The sequence below is a fragment of the Pantherophis guttatus genome, chromosome 1, assembly GCF_059756535.1.
Source record: "Pantherophis guttatus breed Tessera chromosome 1, ASM5975653v1, whole genome shotgun sequence".
Classification (NCBI taxonomy): domain Eukaryota; kingdom Metazoa; phylum Chordata; class Lepidosauria; order Squamata; family Colubridae; genus Pantherophis; species Pantherophis guttatus.
In genome coordinates, this window is record NC_142063.1 from 305,766,787 (window position 1) to 305,790,916 (window position 24,130).

A 24,130-nucleotide genomic window follows, 5' to 3' on the forward strand; every position below is an offset into this window, starting at 1 on the left:
CCTATCTTGTCACCATGATGAAGAGAAGCAGTTGTGAAATGAGTGACACGGTTGTTAAGAATGCCGCAACGGGCATAAATGTGAGGATGGTCATAAGTGCAAGGACCGGTCAAAAGTGCGAGGACCAGGAAGAAATGACTTTTTTCAGCCCTCTGTAGTCCCTATGCAGATAGCCACGCCCACGGGTCACATGACCAGCTAGCCATGCCCGCCCGGTCACATGACCCCCAACTAAGCCACGCCCACAGAACCGGTTGTTAAAAAAATTGAATCCCACCACTGCCCATAGTCCATGGAATCCATTCTTGGTATGGATTCTTGAAATTTTTATCTTTTCAAATAAGTTCTTGTCTCCAAAATAGCACAGTACAAACCTGCAGTTTAACAAGCTAAATGCCTGCAAAAGTCACAAATTCCCTCCAAAGACTAGGTATATTGCACTGTGAACCAAAACAGGAACTCCTTATACAATGGTCAGTCTGTCCAACTCGCTTATTATAGGATTATTGTTGTAGGGAAAACAGAAAGCAGGAGTATTAGGCCTATTCACTGAGTTCATCTATCTAGAGAGGGAGAGAGAAGTGGGGTAGGGGCAAAAATCTAATAATACTTTTAAAAGATTACAATTCCCAAGGCCCCTTGAAGAAATCTATGAAACCCAGTTTAAAACTTTATAGACAAATTTCTATATAAAAGTTCTGAACTAGAGGATCTATTGTAGTGATGGCTAACCTTTTCCGACCAAGTGCCCAAAGCACAAGTGCGCGAATGTGCATGGCCAAACCCCCAAAATGCAATGTGCATGTGGCCCCTGCACATATGCGTGCAACCCCCCCCACACACTCACGCCCCACGCACACACACCCCACGCATGCACGGCAAAGACCCGACGACCAACTGGCTGGTGGGAAGCTCTCGCGCATGCGCAGCAGAACTGAACTGGGGCAACAGCTCGCGTGCCCACAGAGGGGGTGCTGCGTGCCACCTGTGGCATGTGTGCGATAGGTTCACCATCACAGATCTATTGTTTAGGCTTAATTACTTGCATAGATATTGGCACATTGGCTCTGTACTAATAGTCCTTGATTTACCACCAGAATTGGGACCAGAATTTCCATTGCTAAGCAAGATGGTTGAGTCACACCCAATTTTATGATCTTTTTTTGCAATGGTTTTTAAGCAAATCACTATGGTTATTAAATGAACCATGAGTTGTTAAATAAATCTGGATCCCCCCCACCTTGACTTTGCTTGTTGAAAAACAGCTGGGAAGATCATAATGGTGATTAGATGACTTTGGAACATAAATACATAATATATAAATGCTGCCAAGTACCCGGATTTTGATCACATGACCATGGAGGTTGCTGCTACGGTCATAAATGTGAAGACCAATTGTAGGTCACTTTTTTCTGTGTTGTTAAAACTTCGAACTGTCACTAAGAGATTGTAAGTCAAGGACTACCTGTAACAAATGGCAGAAAAACCCTTCTCTGCAGATTTTTTCAGGGGATTGGAGTAGGCCATACTGTATGTTTTACTGACTACCTGCACTGAGATGCCTGCAATGGCTTCGTGAGATGGGTAGTCTAATGTATATCATTAGTATTACAAAACTAGTAACTAGGCAACATCAAAGTGGCAAATAATAATAGAAAGCTATGGACAACAGCATAGTTCTTTTGCAAATGAATTTCCAGAAATATCTACTACTCCCCAAAATGAGCACAGTGACTGGCTATCCCTAAATGCATACAGGAGCAAAAAAAAATCTTGCATGCATTTTCAGGGGTATCCATCACAGAAGAAATTCCTCTTAGGATATTTTCTATAAGCCTTATTGTTCCTTAAGTGCTTTCCTTTGCCAGTGACAGATATATACAACTGTTTGCATCTGTCTACAAAAGTAAATTACGTATATGGAATTAAAATATTAAGTGTAACACATTATAATTTGTATGAAGTATGGTAGGAGGATGATAATAAAGCAGTTCCTTTGTTTCTCTGTCATCCTTTAATATCCTCAGAATCCAGAGAGCAATTTAGGACTATGTCAAACTTACTCAGCAGCCCAGCTTTCTCATACCACTAACCGTTTTTCAGAGTGTCAGTGTGTGCTTACTTTAATATGGTCTATTATTCTTGAATGCATATGTAATAATATTATAAACTACTACTATAAATCACTTCCACATTCACTCATACATTCAGAGGCTTGCCTCCCTTGTTGTTCTTCCTCTCATCCAGGAAAATGCTTGAAAAAGGTGAGAGAAAGGGAAAGATTGAGAACTGTTCTGCCCCATTTAATGATTCAAGAACCAATCATTTCAATCCTATGTCTTCTTATGGAGGGCAGATGGAATGCCAGCTAAATAGGCTGTATCATGGGATGATAACCTTAGACGTTCTTCTGTGGTTTGGTTGCCAACTAGAATGAATTTATAACCAGAAAAGTGGTTATTATTGGGGATTATATATAATTATAATATATAAAGAGAAAATTGGCATAGCAAAAGTATCTGTACCAAAATCATAATTTCTATGTCCTTTTGAAGATATCATTCCACCAAAAACATGCAATAGACTCAGTCCTGGTTCTTGTCTTGATTAATTCAAGATAATAGTAACTTTGTTCTTAGGTCATCACCACTGACTTTATGTATATACTTCTATCTGATGCTAAAGAGTTCTGAATGCTTCCACCTTTTCTTTGCTTGTTCTACTTAGTAAGATATCTGAATGACTACCAGCTCTATCATCTACTGTATATCTGTATGAACTGTTGTAATTAAGTCACTTCAATAGCAACATGTAATTATGTTTCTGTGATTTTTAAATAAATCGAGCTCATTCGAGCCCATTATAATAGTATCTTGATAATCACTTCATATAAATTCTGTACTGTTGAAACTACACACTACAATAAATGCAGAAATTCAACACTTGATAACATGTCCTGAAGTCATGCTCATAATTAGTTAGGTACCATCAGACACCTGCTGAGACCCAACTTCTTAAGAACTTCTACCAAATCCTTGAGCCATATGCTTTCTTCTTTCTGATTATTAAAAGATAAGTAGATTATTTACTGCCTTTGAGCAGATGTAGATAATATTCAGAGGAAGCAATAAACAAATGCTTAAGAAGTAAGCCTTGGGGTTCCTGAAAATCTGAATGTGGCAGTGACTGATATTTTCTTCTGCATTTCCTGAAGCTTTGCCACAAACTATAAGTTGCCAATCCTTAGCAAGGTAATATATCAGAAATAATCAGCATCACTCTCAATATTAGTAATGTCAGCATTGCTCTCAATACTGAGATATTTTGCCTTCTCCAGCAGTTTTTGTCATACTGCTGGGGAAGGGGGGGGGCATAGTTAATTTTTTTTCCAGGTTTGCATAGATGCTTTCCTTAATTCTTTGCACGTGATCCCATATGACACAGCCTACTCCCAGAACACATTCATCAGGCTTTCCTGAGCACTAGTTTCTCCCCTGAGCCTCTGCACCATCTAATAATGCTCGTAGGCTGAGACTTCTATGCCTCACCTGCTCCATGGATTTCTGCTGCAGGCATATGCAGCAGCAGCAGACATCATCAGGCACTGGCTATGGCTAGGAAGGAAGACAGTCAGCATGAAATCAGACCATCTCTTTTCCTGTCCCACAGGAGAAGGGACAAAGGCGTGTTGGGAAGACTTCCTTGTGTTTACATTGGTCTGAGATGTGGCACTGGTTTAGGGTGAAAGAATCTTAGTTCCCCAAAACATAGGAGGTCTTTATAACTTGGGTACCTCTATTCCACATCACTGTATATCAAAAAGAAGCACATGCGAAACCTTCCAAAACATGTCAATTTTAAAATTGACAGAGTTGTGGTGGGCTGAAGGAAAGTTGCCAGCTTCTAGATATTCTGTATATTCTGTATTTCTTCTGAGGTTGTAACCCAGAGAAAGTACTTTCATATAACGAGAGGAAGGACATAAAGTTTCTCCTCCTCCCCTTTGTTTCCCAAGACTATTATTCACTCCATTGCCTGAAGGGGTAGAGGGGTAAATTAGGGGTAGAGTTCCAGATGGGATATAGGAAAAGTGGACAAAGGCAAGAATAGGACAGGACAGGTCAGGACAGCCTAGCCAATAACCGCATCTCAGAATGTGAATGTACATGTGGTTACTATTCTAGACTGCAAGTGGTACCCCCTATGTGTTTGACATCCTATATGGCAGTTGAGCTGCAGTGTTTCTGCTTAGTTAACTCGCAAAGACCAGAACCAGAATTCGAAGAATATTTGTTTCCAATTTCCCAAAATAACATTTATTATATATGTTTTTTTAAAAATTCCTTGAGAAACGACAGTCCTTTAATCAGATTTTGAATACAATCCAACTGTAAAGGAATGAAGTAAGTCAAGGAAAGGGAAGACCTCCTCCTTCTCCAGGGCTTGTAGATCATTTGCCTGCTGCCTTCAAATTGCACTCTTTGGGTGTATGGGGGAAAAAAAACTCCAGTGTTGACTCAATGTTATTTAAACAGTTTTTATTTAAAATCTGTGCCGGAAGTAGCTTTTTCTCAGATACCACTTATGGGATAAAGCCATTATACCATAGGTAAAGGATATGTATAAATCTGTGCATTGTATATCCATACACAGGGAAAATTAATCAACAGAAGTTATTGGAAAGGCTTTTCTTAGACTTTATCACTTTTGATTGCAGGTACACAGTTTTTGTTTGTGTAAACTGTCCTCAGGAGCAGTGAGTGTTTATACAAAGTCATTGGAAAGCATTTGATATAGTGGTTTAAGGTTTGAACATCATTGGGGAATCTCAGGTTCAAATCTTGGAAGCTCGCTTAGTATTTTGGGCCAATCTCTCCTATTTTATTCTAACCTATCTTGCAGAACTATGTTGGGAATAGCAGAAATTTAGTTATACAATGCATAATTAAACTTTGGCATTTGCTACCATGAGATGTAGTGCTGGTTACCAGCTTGCCTGTGTTCAAAAACCAGGACCATGGACCAGTTCATGGAAATCATGGAGATTAATGGCTATTAGCCTTGGTAACAGTGTGACTGCCTCTGAAGACTTTCTGTTAGGAGACTAGTGGGCTTCTTCCTGCAGTTGGTTGACCACTATGAGAACAAGCCATAGATTACATAGGCCTTATTCAGCAATCCCCTACATGTTCTTAGAAAGAAAGCACCATGAATGCCACCCTGAGCTCCCAAATGAAGTATAGGGAATAACAACAACAACAACAACAACGACAACAACAACAACAACAACAACAATAATAATGATGATGATGAAGATACTTGGTGAATACCTAGGACTCTGGCAGCAACCCGTATCAACCATTAGCACCAGTCAATCATATTTGTGACACATTTTTAAATGTTCAGTTGACTGAGTTTCATGTTTAATAAATAAAAGAGATAATAATAGTCATTTGAAACACAACACGCCAGATACCATGGTTGTCAAAAACCGAAGCATACAATTTATTGATCTTGCTGTACTGGAAGATGCCAAAGCCAAAGAAAACACTCTGGAAAAAATCACAAAATATCGCAACCTAGCCATCAAAAATATGCAATTATGAATGAGACATGTATCAATGATACCCATTGTCATCGGGGCACTTGGCACCATGTCCAAGAATTTTATAAAATGCATCAAGAAATTGCAGCTTCCTGCAATAACACCAGTGGAACTGCAAAAAACTGCGCTACTCAGAACATTGTACGTTTTAAGAAGATACTTGGTTGATACCTAGGAGGCTGACAGCAACCCGTATCAACCATTTGCGTCAGTCAATGGTATTTGTGATACATTTTTAACTGTTCAGTTGATTGAGTTTCATGTTTAATGAATAATAATTATTATTATTATTAAAAAAAACAGGCACGTGTGCCAGAATGTTGATAGAGATGGCATGGGGTGGGGTGGTTGGTGGATAAATGTGAGTTCTATCAGCCTCGGTGTTTATTGTCTGCATCTTGGCTGGAGAATCCTGGGAGTTGAACTCCATACATCTTAAACTTGCCAAGTTTGAAAACACAGATGTAGGTGGTAAAAAAGACTGCTATTTTAGACATAGATAGAGAATAGTCTTTGCAGACAGATCTCTCGGATTCAGTTTTTGAAACTCCAGGGGGAAGAATTAAATAAAGTGATATGATGGGGAGGCGGGTGATGGGAAATATTTCTGGGATTTTGTAGAACCACCCATGTTTAGCGTAGTGAGTACTAAACTAAATGAGTAAATATTCTTTCCTGGAATTAAGGCAAATTGCTTTAATCTGTACATGGCCTTAAATTGCCTGCCCTTAATTGAACTGCTTGTCTTTTGAAAATATAACCCCATATTTTGTACATCCTGTATTATGCCAAGAGGATTGAATAAAATTGCTCCATTATGTTGGACATTAATGCTATTTACATAAAACAATCACATATTCTGTGAATGTTTAACTGAATTATAGTAGCCTTTGCCTTCACGGCATCATGTGTTCATTTTAGTTGTACCCAGAGGACTATGTGTATATACATGCCCTGTTCAATGTTTGAACACTTCTTAATTTTCTACTCACAACAAATGACACTTAAGGATGTAATTCTATTTTACTGTACAGTGACTGAGATGCTGCAAATCGTAGTTCTATATATGAAATTTGATCGGTTCTGTCATTTGAACAGTGATGGTATTTGGCCAGTAGTAGTCACTGACCCAGATCTTTGCTTGATATTGCAGTTTTGGAGAGATTGATATGTATTTATTTTATTTATTTTATTATTCATATTTCTATGTCGCCCACTCTCCGAGGACTCTAGGCGGCTTACACCAAAGATAGTATACTAAATAGCATAGATGTCCCACTGCCTGGAAGCGGTGCGGGTTTGGATGGGGAGGAACAGACTTAGACTCAACCCTTCCAAGACTGAGTGGCTGTGGATGCCGGCATCCCGGGATCTGGAGGTTCCATCTTTAATTATCGGGGGAGAAACTCTTGCTCCCTCCGATGGGGTCCGCAACTTGGGTGTCCTCCTGGATTCTCGGCTGTCCTTAGAGGACCATCTGACGGCCGTAACCAGGGGGGCCTTCGCACAGGTGCGTCTTGTGCGCCAGTTGCGCCCTTTTCTAGACCGGGATGCCCTCGCCACGGTCACTCATGCCCTCGTTACCTCTAGGTTGGACTACTGTAACACCCTCTATATGGGGCTGCCCTTGGGATGCATCCGGAGGCTCCAGCTAGTCCAGAACGCAGCCGCACGGGTAGTTACAGGGGCGTCTAGATACTCCCGTGTAACAGCTCTCCTGCGTGAGCTGCACTGGCTGCCGATGGCGCTCCAGATACATTTCAAGGTGCTGGTGCTCACCTATAAAGCCCTTCATGGCTTAGGCCCGAGGTACTTGCAGGACCATCTCCAGCCGCTCTCCCACCGTCCTGTGCACTCTCACAGAGTCGGCCTCCTCAGGGTGCCATCGGCCAAACAATGTCGGCTGACGGCCCCCAGGAGGAGAGCGTTCTCTGTGGGAACCCCAACCCTCTGGAATGGATTGCCCACCGAGCTCAGGACAGCCCCCGACCTTCTTTCCTTCCGTCACGAGTTGAAGACGTGGCTCTTTTGTCAACTCAACTGATCCGTTTGGAGGTACACTGTGATAATTTTAAACTGTTTTTAATAGGGTTGCTGATTTTAATTTTATTTCATTGTGATTTGTATTGGAATCTGTCATTTTGTAAGCCGCCTTGAGTCCCCAGGGAGAAAGGCGGCATATAAACACAATAATAAATAAATAAATAAATAAATAAATAAATAAATAAATAAATAAATAAATAAATAAATAAATAAATAAATAATATTGCCCCCAACAATCTGGGTCTTCATTTTACCCACCTCAGAAGGATGGAAGGCTGAGTCAACCTTGAGCCAGTGAGATTTGATCCGCTGATTTGCTGAACTAGCAGTCAGCTGAAGTAGCTGCAGTAGTGCACTCTAACCACTGCGTCACCTCGGCTCTTTTGTATGTAATATGACATTCATCATTTGTAATTTTCTAGAAAACTGTACACAGGTATTGTCTTGATTCCTTGTTGTAAACCACCAACAAATTCAGCAAACCACAGACAGGGGAAATACATACCTGTATACTCTACTGTAAATAGATAAACAAATTTATGCTGCAGCTCTCTAACAGCACGATGCTTTAGACTGTTTTGTATTCACCCAAACAAGGTATCTGCAATATTTATAAGGAAATTTAAATTCTCTCTTAATTATGAAATTATATTTCCCCATTCTCATTCTTTTTCTTTTAACTGTGTAATAGAAAATACCATAAAGCCATTTATAATACAGTAATATCTCGTGATTCATTCAAGGTTATGATTTATGAAACATTTCAGGTTAGAGGAGGTTAACTGTCTGCTCCTAGAGTTTGGAGAAATAGGCCTGGAGGCTAATACATTCTTCCTTACATCTTTCTGCATTTTCTAATACCAGCTACAGTAGAAAGGTTGGTCCTAAGGATCTGTCTGGCTGTAAATTATTTGGTAGTTGTTATTAATTATATATGAAAGAAATAAGACTAGAAAGTTACAAGAAAATAAGTTCCTTCACCTCATGTGGTTAGCTTTATTTTGCCCAGGTGAGATAATGAATAACTACAGAATCTAAACCATCAGGAGTAGCCACTTCTGTACAGTGTAAAGTTGGGAGGCTATGAGTGGTGTGGGTGTAAGGGAGGGAGGGAGGAAGAGAGAGACCCCCTTCTAACATCCTAGTGTTAGATGCTGCAGAGATAAACTGTGATAATAAGTCTCCTTCTAGTTTATCACAACTTTGTTATAGACGATGGTGGTAATAATGATGATAAAAATATTGATACACTGAAAATCAAACTACCAAGCTCCAGCATCCTATACATTTAAGCCTCACAATGGAATACTCTGGAGTGGAGAACTAGTAGTTACACCAACCACCAGGAGGCAGTACCATTTTCTATTAAATCTAGTAATTGGCCATGCCTAATTTTGTGAGAACAACCACATATTGTCAAAAATCCAAATACTGTACATCTCCAGCATAAAACAGTAACATGATCTTGGACTTCTCTGATCAATGGAAACTCTATAAATTATGAAATGCCAGAAATGAGATGATCTTATTTTATCTAGATCTTCTTGTTTTATCTAGAACAGCAGTCCCCCACCTTTCTAGCTCCACAGACCGACAGCGGTGACGGGGCGGGGGGGGGGAGATGATTTCATGTGTGCGCCTGCAGCTTGTGCAAATAGGGCTTTGCTCGCTCACCTGCCACTTGTGTGGTCCAGTTCCCAAAGGACCACAGCCCGGTACAGTCCACAGACTGGGGGTTGGGGACCCCTGATCTAGAAGCAATCTAATGGATTTTTCTCATATATTACACAAATTGGTTGATACGATTTGCACCATTCTAGCCTTGATTGGGCATGAAGCCAGCTGGGTAACTAGGGCCAGTCACTTTCTCTCAGTCCCAGGAAGGAGACAATGTCAAACCACATCTGAAAAACCTTGCCAAGAAACCAGTAGTGCTAATTATATTCCTATGGTTGTCTACCAACCAACTTTCCTGGGAAGAAATTCATTTCCCAAAACTAAGGTATCTTGTGAAAACCTGCTGGCCAAACTGAATGAGTACAGCTTATCCATGATTTTTTTTAAAAAATACATAACTTGTAAAATGTGATCTGCAGAAGAGACAGTTAGAGTATTTAATGTGACTGGATTATGGTATCATGCTCTTCTCTTGCAAATGGTGTCCACTGCAGTTGCAGCCTTGACCTGAGAGAAAATCAAGAAAACACTCTGCCTGGTGTATTTTAAATACTGGGACAAAGCATCTGCTGCTTGCTTTTCCATTTCCATTTAGGTCTCAGTGAAAGCCGTACCGCCTGCAAAGTGTTCCATGCAACCTGCTGTTACGCTTTGAGGAAATTTGGAAGAAAGAATAGAAGAAAGAAAATATATCCAATTTATTTTTCTCTTCTACCCCTTGCCTGACTTGCCCTAAGTTTCTACTCTTGAGTTTATCTGAGGCCCCCCTACAAAGACATCAGGGCCTCCCAGTTTCTGAAAGGATGTTTAAGGCCCTGCCTTTTATACCAGTAAATGTTTGATCGTGTTTAAGGTGAAAGACATTAACAGCCAGTCTGTTAACTTGGTGAAAGACAGCGGGGATGTCAAATTTTCATCCATAGCTTTTGTGCTATAGATAGAAAGTTTTCTTAGATTCTCAGAATAAGCGGGGGGGGGGAGGAATCTGGGTCTCACTAGGTCTAAACCTGTTAGTAAAATATTTAACTTCCTTCTTTCCTCTTGCTTCTTTTACATTTTTCTGTTCAGCCTTTAGATCTTCTGATACTCTGATCCATAGCTTTCCGAAGAAAAGATCAAAAATAAATGTTTCTGCTGGAGAGTGTCTCTGCTCTGCCTTTAGGCCACACAAGTATAATTAACAGGTATAATGAGGGAGATGGATTTCTCCAAGTCTTGGAAAAATACTGTAAGTGATTCACGTATGCATGTATCCCACATCCCAGGTTATAAGAACCTGGACCAGTGTTAAGAATCAATATGGGATATCCAAGACCCAGATTAAATACTGTAACTATTGCCAAGCCCTGAAGCCAAGCACCTCATGGAGGTGCTCTGACCTCCATGAGAAAATAAAGATAATCAGGACAATGAAAAAGAGTACTGCAGTAGCCTGTAACATTCTTGCCCTCTCTTGTTGGCCATATGATTGGGTCCAGAAGAAGACAGCAAAACAATGAAAACAATAGCAAGTTTAAGATGGCCCTCTTAAGGACTGGGTGGAATGGTTGCAGAAAGGATCTTATCCAAAGGCTTTCCAGAATTAGAATTGATACTGATAGGAAAATCAGTGGATTATAACACTCTTCACAATTTAAAGAGATGGTCATCACCATCTCTTTCATTTGTAGGAACACATCTGTGATATATTATATAAGGGTTGGATGGAAAGAAATGTCTCTAATGTTATAATTTGCCAACAATTAGCAGTATTGACATGCTTGGTCTAATACTTTCTTTAGCCTTTGTCCTTTTACTTTTTTTGGTGAGAAGCTCTTATCAGAAAAAGTTGTGATGCTATGTCATTGCAATGGAAGCTTGCTGTGAATAATCATCAGTGCCCTTTAAGCAATGTTCCATGACTGAATTTTTGACTGAAAAAGTTCCTGGAACTGAAATTTAAATGGGTTAAATGGATATTTTTATGGTGATGATGGTGAATGTATGTGTTTTATAGTGGATGAAGAAGTTGATATAAATACTGTGTTCTTTGCTTAGTCAAAAAATGTAAAGATGGTGAACTGTGAGCACTAGTGAGGTGCTGACTAGTATGATTAAGAACAAAGTGGCCTATCTGTGATGGCAATTGACAAGATTCACATAAGAAAGATAGATGAACTCATTAAGGACTCATGCCCTCGTCACCTCACGCCTGGACTACTGTAATGCTCTCTACATGGGGCTCCCCTTGAGGAGCACCTGGAGGCTCCAGCTGGTCCAGAATGCAGCCGCGCGGGTGGTTATGGGAGCAACGTGACGCTCCCATGTGACTCCCCTCCTGCGCGAGCTGCACTGGCTCCCGGTGGTCTTCCGGGTGCGCTTCAAGGTTTTGGTTACCACCTTTAGAGCGCTCCATGGCTTAGGACCAGGATACTTACGAGACCGCCTTCTGCCACCAGTAGCCTCTCACCGACCAGTACGCTCCCATAGAGAGGGGCTCCTCAGAGTGCCTTCGGCCAAATAGTATCGACTGGTGGCCCCCAGGAGGAGAGCCTTCTCTGTGGGGGCACTTGCCATCTGGAATGAGCTCCCCCCGGAGATACGGAGGATCCCAGATTTACGCACTTTCCGCCGCGCCCTCAAAACATTTTTATTCCAGCAGGCTGGACTGGCTTGACTCTCCCTTTTAATTTGCTTTTAAGTTTTATACAATTTGGGTGTTTTTAAATTCGTTTTTTGGGCCAAAAATATTTAATGTACTTTTAAATGGTTTTTAACTTTTGTATGATGTATTTTTATCTTGTGGCTGTTCACCGCCCTGAGTCCTTCGGGAGTAGGGCAGTATATAAATTGAATAAAATAAATAAATAAATAAATCAAATAAAGGACAATCAGCAGATCCCTCAAAGGGACATTTGACAGGAACATGCAAGTCACATTGTTGGTGTTTTTTAATATTAGAAAGTTTGTGCAAGACGGGTTCCTCACAAGCTGATAGCAGAGATGGAATTCAAGAATTGAAATTTGCCAACAATAATAATGCTACAAGAATGTAGGAGAGAAATTTTTCATGGCATTCTGACAACTGGGCTCCATAGCTTTATCTATGGAGTTAAAAAAAAAACCTTCAAAACCCAGGTTTCACCAGGAAAAGTCATAATTACAATTTGGGGATACAATGTGCAAGTGATGTTATTTACATGGATTTCCTTGAACTTGGCTCCACTATGAAGTCATAGCATTACACTGGAGCATTCAAGCTTTGAAACAATGATTCATCATAGTTCAAACGTACAAGAAGGAACATTTGCCACAAGCTATATCTCACACCTGACAAGTCACCCAGAGGCAATTGTGGAGTTGGATCTCATCATCTTACCCCATACAATAAACAGTCCAGACTTGTTGCTATATGACTTCCACCTTTTTTCAAAATTTAAGGAATTGGTTGATTCAGTGAAAGACTCGGTTGAAAAGACAAGGCTTTTTTTAAAATGAAAGCTTTAGGCAGCTTGTCCATCATTAGTAGAAATGTGTACTAAATTATGTGTATTATGTGGAGAAGTAAATACAGACAATGAACGAGCTCCTTTCAAGGATTATTTTCAGATTTCATTTATTAAAAAATCCCTCTTTAAACCAATATTTATGGAGGCTTACTTTTTATTCAAACCTCGTATAACCTTTGGCATTTAATTTTTTTATTACATTTATAATATTTTATTATGCCACTTCTCTTTAGTCCAAACTCCTCACCAATATGACATTAAATGTAATTCCCAACCTTCCAAGATAAAGGAAGGTTTCATTTTTCCCAAGGTAACTAGATCAGATGCTTGAGAAAGTGTTCTAGGATGTTCCGATACATTTACATTTTTATAATATAAAAGACAAATATAATTACATTCATTTGTATAGGATGTCATTTCATATTTTGCTCTTGACGGGCTGTTCTCAGAAAGGTTCAAATAGCCTTTCAGTTATATTTAGGATTAATATTTCTTGCTTTAAAAGATCTTCCTCAAAGACTCTGCATTAATTATTGTTTGAGGAACTGTAGGAGGAAAGACGTTGAGCCTTTTTTTGAGTCAGTGGTGCCAAAAATCTAAAAAGCGTTTCCTTAGATAAAGACATTCCACTACTTCACTGCCGCCTCTCCCCAAGCATCAGAAAGCTGTTTCAGAAAGCTCTCTGTAAGTGGATGACAGTCTCTCATACTGCTTTGTTGACTTTTTATTTCCATTGGTTGCCATGCAGTTAATACTGATTAATGAATAGTTTGAAGCTCTTTGATTTGAAATGCTGTATTCAGTTTCGGTATTTTACCATGCCTTTGAAATAGCATTGAAATGCTCCATTAAATAAGAAATGATAAATATTATCGAAGTGGTGCAAATGATCATTTTCAGAGAGAAACAAAGTAAAACAGCTTTGGCCTGGGGATCAAATGGGAAAATTCCACAGCGGAGGGGGCTGCTGGATTGATGGCAGATTCCACTTCCCACCTCTTGCTCTCTGCTCTCCACCCATCCATCTTTTAGGTTATCATATTGTGTCACTGCGTTATTTTATTTACCAGCTGAGCCAATTATTTCTGGACTATCTGACTTTCCGTACCTTGCCAAGAATTGTTATCAAAAGCTACTACGCATGTCCATCCACCCACATTCCTTTACTCACACTCTTTCCTTTGTTCTCTTGCCACGGTGCCAGTTGCTGGAAAGCAACTGGCCCGAATTATTTTCAAAATGTAGCAATTAACTTTCTTAATTAGTGAGGTGTTTTATTTTCTTTATAACAAATAAATGAGTTTTATTAGAGAACTTTTCTTCGCGTTTCTTTTCAGAATATTGCAACAAGGAATAAGCCTCGATCCTTCCTCTAAATCAGGGTGATTTGTCCCAGAGCCAAACATGGGATTAATCGATGCCCTGACATATTGATCAGTGGTGGGATTCAAATAATTTAACAACCAATTCTCTGCTCTAATGACCAGATGGGTAGGTGTAGCTCGATGATCATGTGACCGTATGGGCGTGGCCAACTCAACATCACTTAGGTCGATGGGCACTTCACCTTAGTTGATACAATGTAAAAAGGGTTAACCAGAGAGGCAGTTTCTGTAAGCAGGGCAATAAAGATTAGGCTAGAAACAACACCAAAATGTTTCCTTCCTGCCTTCCTTACAGGATTAGCCCTGTAAAGTGGAAAAAAAAAAAAAGATTTCTTCCAACAATGGGTTCTCCGAACTGCTTAGAAAGTTAACCGGTTCTCCCGAATAGGTGCGAATAGATGGCTGAATCCAATCACTGATATTGATGCATTATACTCATTGTGTTCCTTTGCCATTGTTTGTTTATTGTTCTATTATTTTACTTCTGTTCTGTTTACACTCCTCTCATTTTCTTCCTTTTAATTATTATAAGCTGTCTAGGGTAGCCCCAGGGTGAGATAGGCAGCAAATAATTGTAACAAATAAAAAATAAATAAAGCATCCGGCATTCGTTAGCATGTAGATCCATTGTACCATTCGGTAGAACGGTGGCTCAATAAGGCGTGCAGGAAAATAGATTGCAAATTAAATATACAAGACTGAGTTTTTCAGAGCATTTAATAAGATCAAACAAAATGAGAAGGAAACTTTTCTGATGCTGAAGCCTTCAAGCCTTAGTTTAATTAAAACTAGGGCATCCATGTGTATATCACTGAAAAGTAGACAACATGGAATTTGGGGTCATCTGTGGCAACTTGTTGCCAGGACAACTCCATGTGCTCAGGGCCGGTTCTTGTCTTTTTGGCATCTTCGGCATAGTCATATTCTGGCACTCCCTATGCTTTGGCTCATCTTTCAATTTTGTTAGGAATTTCAAAAAGGCAATCTTGTTTCTTTTATTTTCTTTGAGTCTTTGAAGTGTATGCTTATGATTTTCAGCTGTGGACAATGTTTTTTTTTCCTCTGATATTTTCAACCTATTTACAGTGAATCACATTAATTCTAATTACATCAGCACCCATTGCTGTCATATGGCAACTATTCTGCAAAATTATATTTAACCTTCGAGCGGGTGTTCTGGCATACAATGTGTGCTGTTTTCACTTTTCCAAGTATAACTTTGATAAATAAATAGTCCCACAATCCGCTCATTTAGGATCTTCCCATCAGACCTTTGTCTTACTTCAGTAATACTATCAGCTTCTTGAAGTCCATAGATGTAAACATAATTTCTTTTTCATGACTTGCAATGTCTGGTTAGTGATTGTTCACTAGCACTCAAGTGGCCTTGTGGGTGTTTTTGAAAAGCGTAAAAATTCTAAAGCAACAAGCAAAGATTATCAGATTTTATATGCATATTGAGTATCTTGGAAGTATTTTTAATTTTAATGCCCCCTAAAATTTGGCACGCTGCCTAGATTGGACATTGCGTAGGTTGCTTAGGCCTAGAACCAGCCCTGCATGTGATTAACAAGTAGAAAAGAGCATTATCTGGATTAAAATATATATATTTTTCATACAGAGACCTAATTTGTTTATGACATTTGTGGTTGCTGTTGGTTTAGGGAGCTTTAAAGGGAAATACAGGATGGTGTTCTTCAGAATTAAACAGACGCTTCAGGTTTAGAGGCAACACATCTCTCCATGCCAGGTGTGGGCAGCAGTGAAAAAGGGTGCTTGTCCTTATTATGGGATATTTTCTGAGATCAGAATGCCGAATTAGATGGGCTGTTTTGTCTCATCTGCCCAGCAGGGTTCTTATGCTTTTATCAACAGTGGGAAATTATTTCCTACCCTGAAATATAATTGAGTGAAAGGGGAAAAAAATCTTAAAAGCCCCAGGATATTCAAAAGCCTCATGACCGATTTTGATTTCTATATTGATTTGAGGAAAATACTTCATTTAACAAAACAAAAGGGAATAGCAGTTTTACTTTCACTTGAAATGACAATAGGGTGGTGCAGTTATTTGTGACACACACACAAAAAAGAACACGTTTCTAATGTTCCCTCAATCTCTGCTGATTTTATGAAATTATTCATGCACCTTAACAAGAAGTGTTTCTATGGAAACTGAGAAACTGAACTTTCATTAGGAAACCTACTAAAGAGAAAGAGAGGGAGAGAGAAAGAGCCCAGCTAAAAATATAAATTGCCTTCTGCAGGAGGGTGCATGAATATTCTTGTTGCTCCCTCCTCTCCCTCTCCCTCTTCCCCCCCCACCTTTCCATTCTGCATCGTGGGCAGATCCCAGCTGGACTATACACAGCAATAACATGGAGGCATTGTTTACCACTTGCCAGACTCTGTAGGGAGATGTAAAATTCTGCCAGAGCTTTGCAGCTCTCAAGGGGAGGTTTCTTCAGGGAAACAGAGCGTTCAGTGCTGTGTGTCATACTAGCTTTTCAGAGTCAAAAATATATAGTTTTTTTTTTTTTTTTAGGTGGGGGAGCTGTCCTGAGACTGTGATTCTTCGTCCAATCCAGACAGATCTGAGGCTGTTGCTTTTTTGTATAAATGTCCCCCCCCCCCGTGACAGCCCTCCCCCTGAAGACGCATTGGGTGAGATGAAGGAAGTACCAATGTAAGACTGCCTGACTCCTCATCCGTAGCACAGCAGCTGGCACCCCTCTCCCACCCCATTTCCAAATCTCAAGAGCAGCTGGATCCACGGGCTTGATCATCCCCTTGCCCACTCCCACTTCAAGGGAATGTGACTGGCTTGGGACCAAAATTCATAAAGACGTCCCTCCCGAACTTTCTGTGTTTTGAAATCGACTATTGAGCCCGTCTTCCTCATTTTTCCTTAACAAAAGTAAAATATGGAAAACAGCAATGACACACAAAAAAAGAAAAAAAAAGAGGTGTTTGAGGGGTAGAACATTACCTCCATAAAAAAGTACAGGTAGTCCTCAACCTACAACCACAATTGAGCCCAACATTTCTGTTGCTAAGTGAGACAGTTAAGTGGGTTTTGCCCCATTTTTACGACTTTTCTTGCCACCATTGTTAAGTGAATACTGCAGTTGTTAAGTTAGTCACACGGCTGTTAAGTGAATCTGGTTTTCCCCATTGATTTTGCATGTCTCAAAAGGTGATCACATATCCTGGGACACTGCAACTGTCATGAAACAGTTTTCAAGCGTCTGATCATGTGACCATGGGGATGCTGCAACGGCCATAATTGCAAAAACGGTCATAAGTCACTTTTTTCAATGCCATTGTAACTTTGAATGGTCACCAAATTGTTGCAAATCAAGGACTACCTGTAGACCAGGGGTGTCAAATCAAAGTCCACAGGCCGGATCTGCTTAAATCTGCCCTGCGGGGCCAGCCTGGAAATATCAAAAGACCAGCCTGTGGCCCGTTTTTGGTCTCCAGCAGCACTTTGCTGGCCGAAAATGGGTGCTGCTGAGGCCCCATGGGGCCTCCACGTGCCCTGTTTTGGCCGGCAGGGTGCTTCAGGAGATGTCTGTCCCATCTCCCCCCAACCCACCCACCCCACCGGCCCGCAGAGGAGAACTACAATGCTGATCCAGTCCCCAAAGAAATCCTGCTGTAACACCCCTGGTGTATTTTTTAATCCATTTTTTTGTTTTCCTAGGCACCTTGAGAAAGACCCAAATCTGTTCTGGTTTTTACTTGGTCCTTCATTTTATTGTTAACTAGACGATCCATGACCCACTGAGTAATTGTTTCAGAGATGTTTCCTGCGCCTTAAACTGCAGAACAGAATGACCAGAGACAGACAAAAAAGCAGTGGATGCAGGAGCAACTTCCAACTTCTTGCGAGCTTCCCCATTGAGTTTCCTTGAGGAAAATTGGCATGGAATATTGGAAATGATGATCATGTAACCACAACTGTCTCTGGCAGCTTGGCAGCCGCAACTTTGTCAATTTCAATCCCAGAGGAGTAAAAGGTCCAGATTTTGGACACATTCTTTAAGCGATGCATTGTTTTGCTCAATTGAAGATCATAGACAAACAGAAGTGTTTTAGTAGCATATAAATGCTACCATCTGTGGTCACGCTTGTTGTTTCCTATATAGGTTGTTTTCAACTTACGACCACAATTGAGCCCAACATTTCTGTTGCTATGTGAGACATTTGTTAAGCGAGTTTTTCCCCATTTTACGACCTTTCTTGCCACAATTGTTAAGTGAATCACTGCAGTTGATGTTAGTAATGCAGTTGTTAAGTGTATCTGGCTTCCCCGTTGATTTTAATTGTAAAGGTTGCAAAAGGTGGTCATGTGACCTTGAGACTTAGCAATGATCATAAGTATGAACCAGATGCTAAGCATCTGAATTTGATCACATGATCATGGGGAGGCTACAAAGGTTGTAAGTGTGAAAAATGGTCATAAGTCACTTTTTTCAATGCGTTGTAACTTTGAACGGTCACTAAATGAAGTGTTGTAAGTCAAGGACTACCGGTATAAATACAGTGCAATAAATTGTTGTTCATGATTATGCTTCCAAATCTATTGGGTGAAGGGCATTAGGCACTTACTTCAAACATCTTGATAGACAAGTTATCCAACCCACAGCAACTGGGCTGGAATCAGTATCTGGTATCTTTGGCAGTGGGCAGAACCATCACTACTGCCAGCTTGGCCTAGGCCCGTGATGGCGAACCTACGGCATGAGTGCCACAGGTGGCATGCGTAGCCATATCAGTGGCCACATGAGCCCAGCTCCGGCGCACACTGATTTTTGGGATTTCTGGGCCCACCAGAAGTAGGGAAACAGGCTGTTTCCTGCCTCTGGAGGGCCTGGGGGGGTGGGGAGGGCCTGTTTTTCTTTCTCACCTGGCTCTAGGGCCTCTCTATGAGTCTGGGGAGGGTGAAAATGGCCTTCCCACCCACCCCCCGGAGGCCAGAAATGGCCTGTTTTCCAACTTCCGGTTGGACAGGATGTGACTATTTTGCTGTCCTAGCCTCCAGAGCCTTTCCAGGAGTCTCTGGAGGCTGGGGACAGCAAAAAAGTCACTTCCTGTCCAACCAGAAGTTGGGAAATGGGCCGTTTCTGGCCTCCGGAGGGCCTCCAGGGGGATGGGGAAGGCCGTTTTCGCCCTCCCCAGAATCATAAGAGGCTCTGGATCCAGGTGAGAGAGAAAAACAGGCCTACTGGGCCATCGCGTGCCGGGAGCGGGGGGGTGCGCACACATGCGCGGGAACGGGGTGCATAGAATTATGGGTGTGGCCATGCGCGCACGTGACCCCCCTGCCCCTCCCCTCCTGGCATGCGATGGCAAAAAGGTTAGCCATCACTGGCCTAGGCTAACAGCAGTTGTAGTCCAAGATATTTGATCAGTGGACCTGAGTAAGGGAAAACTTTTTAGGATTCAGAATATTTTCTTTTGTTAAAAAATAAAGGCAATAACAAAAAAGAAGTTGTCTTTCTCTTGATCATCCTAAGAGAGACTTCGGTATTTTGGTATCTTTCTGTCAGTCAGGTCTTGAAAAAAACCTGGCCATGGGCCTGTGTATCAACCTTCACAAGTCTATGCATCAGTTTCCTCATATACATTGTGGGAAGGTTTGTTGTAATGCTTTATGGAAGATAATAATCTTGGCATTTACAGTCTTAATGCATCTGGAAGCTACTGGGTTGGGGAATACTGGTTTTATTCTTCAGAGCTAGAATATATTTCTGTCTCAGAGTACAACAATGCAATGCTTTTCACTGCTGTAAATGTTCCAAAAGCAAAATGTTCCATAAGCTTGGGGGATGTTCCTATAAGATACTTTTTGTCCAATGCACCATCTGTGTTCTTATGGCCCAAATCAACATCAAGTACCAGGACATGGTGAAATGACTGGAGAATTTTTCAGTTTTTCTAGACATTCCATTGCTGAACCGAGGGTTCTTAAAAGTGTCAAGGGAGAATTGGAATAAAAATTTGAGGAATTGGAGCTCACTAACTAGCAAAAAATATCAGGCTACAAGTTAAATGATACACTGCTTATGTTTAAGGAAATCATTCGGGATACCTTGTTATTACACTTGGACTCTGTATTTGAGAACAAGGGCTATATATAGTTCGGTAGTACAGCTCATAGCATCCATGTTTAGTTCTTAGAATCGCCAAATCAGTCTGAAAAAGATTCTGGGTGAAATCCAAGAAAGAGCTACCATAATTTGCCTGCAAAATTCTGGGCAACCACAGTAATTATAGTTTCGTATGTCACTTCACTGCCATCTAGTGGTTGTCAAGATTTTTGCAGTCTACATAGATACTGCTAACTCTGACAGAGAACTTTAACAATATGGAATATTAGACTGATTCAGTATCTTCTTATTCTCCTGTTTTTATCCATCAAACAATTAAGTTTTGTTGTGATTAACACTGAGTTACTTTTCCTTTGGCAGGGACTGGTACTCAACAAGCTTGGGCGAAGAAATTTGGCTCAGAAGGTTCTTCAGGATGCAGTCCAGATACAGAGTACCAGCCACAAAGCCTGGAACAGCCTTGGAGAGGTCCTTCATGCTCAGGGCAAAAATGAAGCTGCTGTTGAATGCTTTCTGACTGCTTTGGACCTTGAATCCAGCAGCCCTATAATTCCATTTACAGTTATTCCAAGGGAATTGTGAATGTTTTAGTATTAACTCATCAAATGTGTTATGTGGAGAAAGTTTAGGTGATAAGCAGTCAATTTACAAATTTGTGTGTGTGTAAAGAAAAGCTTTATTCATGGTAATGATTCTGTTTCAAGAATATCACATTTTAAGCTGATTCACTACCAGATTCTAGCTTAGTTCATACATCGCATTAAGCTATAACATATCTGTTTGGTTGGGTTATTTTGTTTTGCTCTGAAGACTATTTTTGATCTCCCATTTGAGATGTCAGTTAGTCAGACTTCCAAGAGGAATTCTCACTGCATTTTTTAAAGACTTATAGACTTTAGGAATTAAAAAGGGTGAGAATGTCAGGTGGACACATTCTTCATTCCTTGCCTTAAATTATTGTGGCCGAGGATATAAAAATAAAATAAAATTGGAGAAAATAATAGGCATTTCCAGAATACCGATAGAAGAGAATATTTGTAACTCAGGGTTGAACTGTGAGGTCCGAGGTGCTCTGGTAGCTTGGTTGTTTCCTTGCCCTGTCAGGGCAAACCCCTTGAATATAAAATGAGAGCAAACTCCACTCCTTACTAACACTGATCTTACCTAATTTAGTAATGAAACATCTGTAAGAAAACAACCAAGTCCGGAGAGCACTAGGTACCTCGTATTTCCAGAATATTTTATTAATAAAAATTAGGGCAGCTCAGCTTTAAAATTTCAGCAAGGATTTTGTTCTAGACCACCAGAAGTTTTGGGACATTAAGACACAAGGCTACTGCTTGAGATACTGACAGGGACACATCTCTTACAATATCTTCTTTAAGATATTGCTCCATAGCTGGGGATCATTAGAGCTAAAGATAAATGATTAAAAACTCACAAAAATTGCTTGTACAAACCATGTACCATGATGGAGATGTTGGGATGCACAATGGACAAAATTATTACATAATTTGGGACCTATGGGTTTGGGACCTATGCAGAATATTACAATGGTCTCTGAGTCTAATTTGTCAAATTTTAAGCTAAATCAGTTTTGTTTGTGCTCAGGGATATATAGAATAAAAGTATAGGCATCTGTGAAAGCACAGTAACGATATATAACTTAGCTTCTTGGTTCTTGGTATCATTTTATCCTTTTGTTCCATTAGTAGTACATGGCACAAATAACAGCATGTTATTCCATATAACTGACCTCTTGCCTCTTAAAATTTTCTTTCCAGCTTAGAGGAGACAATGTAGAAGAGTCATTTTACTAATATTTCAGTTGTGTTGGTATTTACTTTTAATTAGGCTGCTGTGATCATTCTGACTGATCTCATGTACTTACCTGAGCTAGTTCATTTTCCCATAAAACATACTATCAATAACCGGATTAGATAAAATAGGTGTAAGCACCTATGGTATGGCTATCTAAACTTAACCCACCGCTGCTTTCTTTCTAAATCTCAATTTAAAGTAGGATTGGGGTGATTTTTTAGTCTTTAGGACAGAAATCACCTTAAAGTTCCAATTTTTAGAAGATAAAAGCCCTATTTTATCTCATATACATAATCAAGGTGCTGATTGAGTAATACAAAACTTGAATTTGGATAGCACAAACATTTGGCAGAGTACTGCATAATCAACTAAACAATTTTTTCAGGCTAGATTCCTCACATAACAGGACCCTCCCCAAATGTCCTTTCTCCATTATTGTACCACTGGCAAAACTGGGGCATTACAATTAATTTGCAGGAAATAACTAAGGCTTACTATGGCAGTGATGACTCATCACCTGGCAACCACCATTTCCCTCCTTGGTAACCCGGTAAATGATGCCGCATCTTCATAAAGCAATGCTTCAGTGAGGTTGAAGAAGGCAAACACATATCAGGATCCATGTTAAGACTAGGACCAGACATTCTGTAGTCTGTAGTGATGAAATGCTTCGAGAGATTGGTTCTCCAACACCTTAGGACATGCCTCCCACCGGAATTTGATAAACATCAGTTTGCCTACAGGGGGAATAGGTCGACAGACGACGCCATAGGTACTGCTTTACATTCTGTAGTGAGCCATCTGGAGAAACCCGGGATGCTTTTCATAGACTATGCTCGGCCTTCAATACCATTCTGCCGAGCATCCATATCGAAAAGCTGACTGACTTGGATTTTCTCTCTTCCATCTGGAAGAGACTGGATCAAAGACTTTCTGAGGGACTGGCCACAAACAGTGAAGGTTGGGTCTGTCATATCCACCCCCCTGAAGTTTAGCACTGGCTCCCCACAGGGCTGTGTGCTTAGTCCCTACCTGTATTCACTGTACACACGATTGTGTATCGTCTGACCCATCCACTGTGATCATTAAGTTTGCAGATGACACCACCGTACTGGGTCTTATTACAGGTGGAGATGAAACAGCATACAGGGGGAGGTTCAGAAACTATCCACATGGTGCTTAAAAAACAACCTGCACCTGAACATCAGCAAGACCAAGGAGATGGTGTTGGACTTCTGGAGGAAGAGAGAGGAACCTGCCCCACTTTACATCAAGGGGGGCTATGTAGAGAGAGTTTCCTCCTTTAAATTCCTGGGAGTCCATCTCAGCGAAGATCTCACCTGGAAAAACAACACGATCCAGGTGGCCCGGAAGGCCCAACAGAGACTCCATTAACTTAGGGTGCACTGAGGGAGCTCAACCAATCTCATTGTACATATGTTGTGCACTGACAATAAAGATTTGAAATTGAAATTCTCAGATATCTGTTTATTAGCCAGTAAACTTCACATTTGTGCATAACAGCCTCAGTAGTGTTTAATGGTTATGAAACTTTTCATATACAATGTAGTAGTATATATAAAATATTGACTCCATTAAACTCTGAAGATTGGGTGAGTTTAAATAATTGCAATTTGAAAAACGGTTACATGAACTGGGCATGGCTAGCCTAGTGAAGAGAAGGACCAGGGGAGATATGATAGCCGTCTTCCAATACTTGAGGGGCTGCCACAGAGAGGAGGGAGTCAAGCTGTTTTCTAAAGCACCTGAAGGCCAGACAAGGAATAATGGATGGAAACTGACCAAGGAGAGATTCAACCTAGAAATGAGGAGGAACTTTCTGACAGTGAGAATAATCAACCAATGGAACAGCTTGCCTTTGGAAGTTGTGGGAGCTTCATCACTTGAGACTTTGAAGAAAAAATTGGACTGCCATTTGTCAGAAATGGTGTAGGGTCTCCTGCTTGAGCAGGAGGTTGGACTAGATGACCTATAAGG

The 24,130-nt window shown here is 40.6% G+C and overlaps 1 protein-coding gene across 1 annotated transcript in view; it reads left to right on the top strand.

The window, feature by feature from the left end:
* Positions 1-23,605, top strand: part of TTC7A (tetratricopeptide repeat domain 7A) — a 177,810-nt gene extending 154,205 nt beyond the window's left edge. Inside the window, exon 20 of the mRNA XM_034427621.3 lies at positions 20,672-23,605. Within this exon, the coding sequence (XP_034283512.1) occupies positions 20,672-20,893 (222 nt within the window). The 3' untranslated portion in view covers positions 20,894-23,605. The remainder of the gene's footprint in view (positions 1-20,671) is intronic.
* The last annotated feature ends 525 nt before the right edge of the window (positions 23,606-24,130 follow it).